Genomic DNA, 3296 nt, shown 5'->3' with positions numbered 1-3296 from the left:
ACTGTAAAAATAGTTTTTGATCAAAGACCCATGTGCCCCTTTAAGGGCCATTTCCCCCTAAGAACTCTTTTCTGAACACGGTATCAGTACAGGCTGGTTGGCTGTTCCTTTTAAATATGTAGCAACCCCCTTTTCTGTGTTCCCGGCCCTGTCCCCATTCTTCCTGTTGTCGCCCTGTACAGGTTGGCGGGACGTACGCCCACCCCATCATTACCAAGCCCATGGTGCTGATCGGAGCCATAGGGGCCATCAAGGTGGGTCTTCAGGGCTTTTAGCGCCAGCTGGCACCGTGCTTATGTGATGCCCTCTTCTTATCTTTACTTCTTCTCTGTATCCCGCTTTGCGTGCATGGGTGTATGGCAGGCTAGGGTGGCTAGTAGCGCCTTGGCAGAGAATTGTAGACGGGGGTCTGACGATTATGTGTGGAAAAGAATAGAATACCGCACTCATATAAACGTGCATTCTGCAGGCGTTCTCAGATAATAAATGGCACCCTGCCATTGTCCCTGACGAAGAAAGTGTATGACAGCTGCATCTTATCGGTACTCGCCTACGGGGCAGAAACTAGGAGGCTCGCTAAGAGGGTTCAACTTGAATTGACGACGACTCGGCGAGCAATGGAACGGAAGATGACAGGTGTAGCGTTAACGGACAAGAAGAGAGCGGAGTGGGTCGGGGAACAAACGCGTGTTAAGGACATATTAGTGGAAATTAAGAAGAAGAAATGGGCCTGCCCAGGGTATGTATTGCGAAGGCATGATAAATGTTGGTCATTAGGGGAACAGAGTGGATCCCTAGAGAAGCCAAGCGTGGCAGGGGGCGGAAGAAAGTTAGATGGGCAGATGAGATCAAGAAGTTTGCGGGGATAAATTGGTTGCAGTTAGCACAGGACCAGGATAATTGGAGATTAATGGGAGACGCCTTTGCCCTGCAGTGGGCATAGGTAGGCTGGTGATGATGGTGATGATGATAAACGTGCTATCCATCCGTTCTCTGGGAGACTGGTAGCATGAATGTAAGCACACTGTCCACATTTTGAAGTTGGTATGGGTGAGGTGTTCAAGGCTTAAAAGCCCTGTTCAGCTGCGCCACTGGCTTTGTCATTTAGGAACAGGGGGGGGGGGGGGGGGGGGCAGCTGATAACGAAAATCTTGTTGAGCCCATTTCATTGAAGTTTACAGTCTATATCTTGTGGTCCGAGGTATTGTGGCCATCATCTCGGGGAATTTTTTCCTTTGTTGCGCAAAATTGCTTTCCAGATTGCCATTTCCTTTTCATCATATCACTCCGTTGCTTTGGCTGTAATAGCATGACTGAAATAAAATAGAAAAAGCACTCTTGCAAGTGCCCCTAGTTTAAGTCCTTCTGCACTCTCAATATTTCGTCATGCACATGAAAAAGTATGCGTTCGCCTCAAGTAACGTTCAGTTGTGAATGAAACCCCTGGATGGGAACTCCTCCACAACTCCCTTTTCTGTCTTTCCAGCAAGGGAGTTACTGCCACAGTCAAATTGGTTCTGGGAAAACAACGCACAATGCTTGGGAACATTGGCAAAAATGGTCGGTTAGGTGACTTCAGATAGTGACAGTTTTGTAAATACTGTAGGTACAGCTATAATAATTTGCAGGTACATTCTTTGGGGCATGTAGACTGCAAATAAAATTAATACTGAAAATTAATTTTTTGGCAAATTTTCGGTCCTCGAGGCTTTTGTCCTGTGATATGTCATCTAACAACCGCGCCCTTCGGTGATGCCCCACGGGCCTTGAAGGCATTGAAATGAGTAAATTTTCTTTCTGCCGTCCTCCCTACAGAAGCAGCCACGATTCGACGAGGAGGACAACCTGACCAAGGCGCACATCTTGCAAGTGAGCTGGTCGGCCGACCACCGGGTCATCGACGGGGCCACCGTGTCGCGCTTCTCCAACCTCTGGAAGACCTACCTGGAGACGCCCGCGCTTATGCTCATCCACCTCAAGTAGACCGCAAGTGGTCCTCGTAGACCGCGAGTGGTCCTCGTAGACTGCAAGGGGTCCTCGTAGACTGCGAGTGGTCCTCGTAGACCGCGAGTGGTCCTCGTAGACCGCTCATCCGCCTCAAGTGGTCCACGACCGACTGGGCGTCACGTCGTCCATACAGCAGAACAAGCTGCTGACAGTGACCGCTTAAAAGTCCCCTGGTGTCGTCGTGTTGCGAACTGTTTAAAGCAGCTTGCCTACCAAGTGCAAATGACAGTGGAGGGCATTGATCAAGCGTTCTGTTCGGGGCCACGGAGACTTCATTTCCTCGCCCCCCTCGAATAATAAGGATGTGTTTTCTACTATGGGGCAACTGAAAGCTGAACTGGGTAGTTGGCGCATCTCGCGTTTGTGTAGCTAAATTCAAATGGAAAGTCTTTCGCATTTAAATTGGTAAAGGCGGGAGGAAACAAGGTGAGACTGCGTCGACCAAGCTTGTGTTCTGTGTATGATAGCGGGCTCCACAGTGAGATTTTTCTCTTTTTTTTTTATACGGGCGCATTTTGTGGTTGGTTTTGACGGGCAAACTTAGCGATGCGTGTGTGTTTATGCGTGTTTATGTAGCTAAAAATTTTGTTACATTGCGAGGGTATCATCAAGGTGAGATATTGGCATTTATTGCAAACAGCAAAGATTGACTAACTTTGTGTATAAGCAAAACCAAGTTTTGCATCGGATACAATTGTGATCGACTGTTCTGACGATCATAATTCTTGCTTTGCTAGTGTATGTTGTTGTCTTTAGGCAACCTCGATGCAGATCTTGTCTTCTGCAGTGTTTTGCTTTTTCTCACCGACAGGCAAAAGCTGGTGTTTCTCGCTTGAACAGGGGATGCCCAATTAGTATGAGTCGCCTCTCTCTGACATAGCGCTCCGACAAAAAAGCCTACCTGAACTTAGTGCAAACTGGTTGCATCAATTAACATGCTCTAAGCTGTGCCGAATTTCAACTGTCTACGCATTCCCTGCTGATGTTTTGAGTTTGTTTACGTCTGATGTGAAGAAACAGTTCAAATACCTGAATACAGTCGTGAAATAAAGCTTCTCGTTTGACACGTGCGAACAGTCCCTTCCGAGCAGTTGTCTTGGGAATGTTCAGTGCAAGTGCTTATAGGTGACTTTGCAAGCTTTTATTCATTGAAGCCCAATGAGAAGGTGTAAGATTGGTTGGGATGGCTTTTTGTAGAATTATTATCTGTACAAACGCACTCAGATTACGGATGACAAGCACAGAAGAAGTGCTTTGGAGAGACGAGGCTCCATTGTGATGTTTATTCC

The 3296-nt window shown here is 47.4% G+C and overlaps 1 protein-coding gene across 1 annotated transcript; it reads left to right on the top strand.

Moving 5' to 3' along the window:
- Positions 1-149: 149 nt before the first annotated feature.
- LOC144154841 (lipoamide acyltransferase component of branched-chain alpha-keto acid dehydrogenase complex, mitochondrial-like) lies at positions 150-3081 on the top strand. Its single transcript, XM_077685932.1, has 2 exons — positions 150-254; positions 1816-3081. The coding sequence occupies exons 1-2, from the start codon at positions 222-224 to the stop codon at positions 1981-1983; spliced, it is 201 nt and encodes a 66-aa protein (XP_077542058.1). The 5' UTR covers positions 150-221; the 3' UTR covers positions 1984-3081.
- The last annotated feature ends 215 nt before the right edge of the window (positions 3082-3296 follow it).

The sequence above is a fragment of the Haemaphysalis longicornis genome, unplaced genomic scaffold (genome assembly GCF_048455015.1).
Source record: "Haemaphysalis longicornis isolate Haplotype H1 unplaced genomic scaffold, Haemaphysalis longicornis Haplotype H1 scaffold_99, whole genome shotgun sequence".
Taxonomy (NCBI): Eukaryota; Metazoa; Arthropoda; class Arachnida; order Ixodida; family Ixodidae; genus Haemaphysalis; species Haemaphysalis longicornis.
The sequence above is the reverse complement of the archived record's forward strand: the minus strand, read 5'-3'. Positions and strand labels throughout refer to the sequence as shown.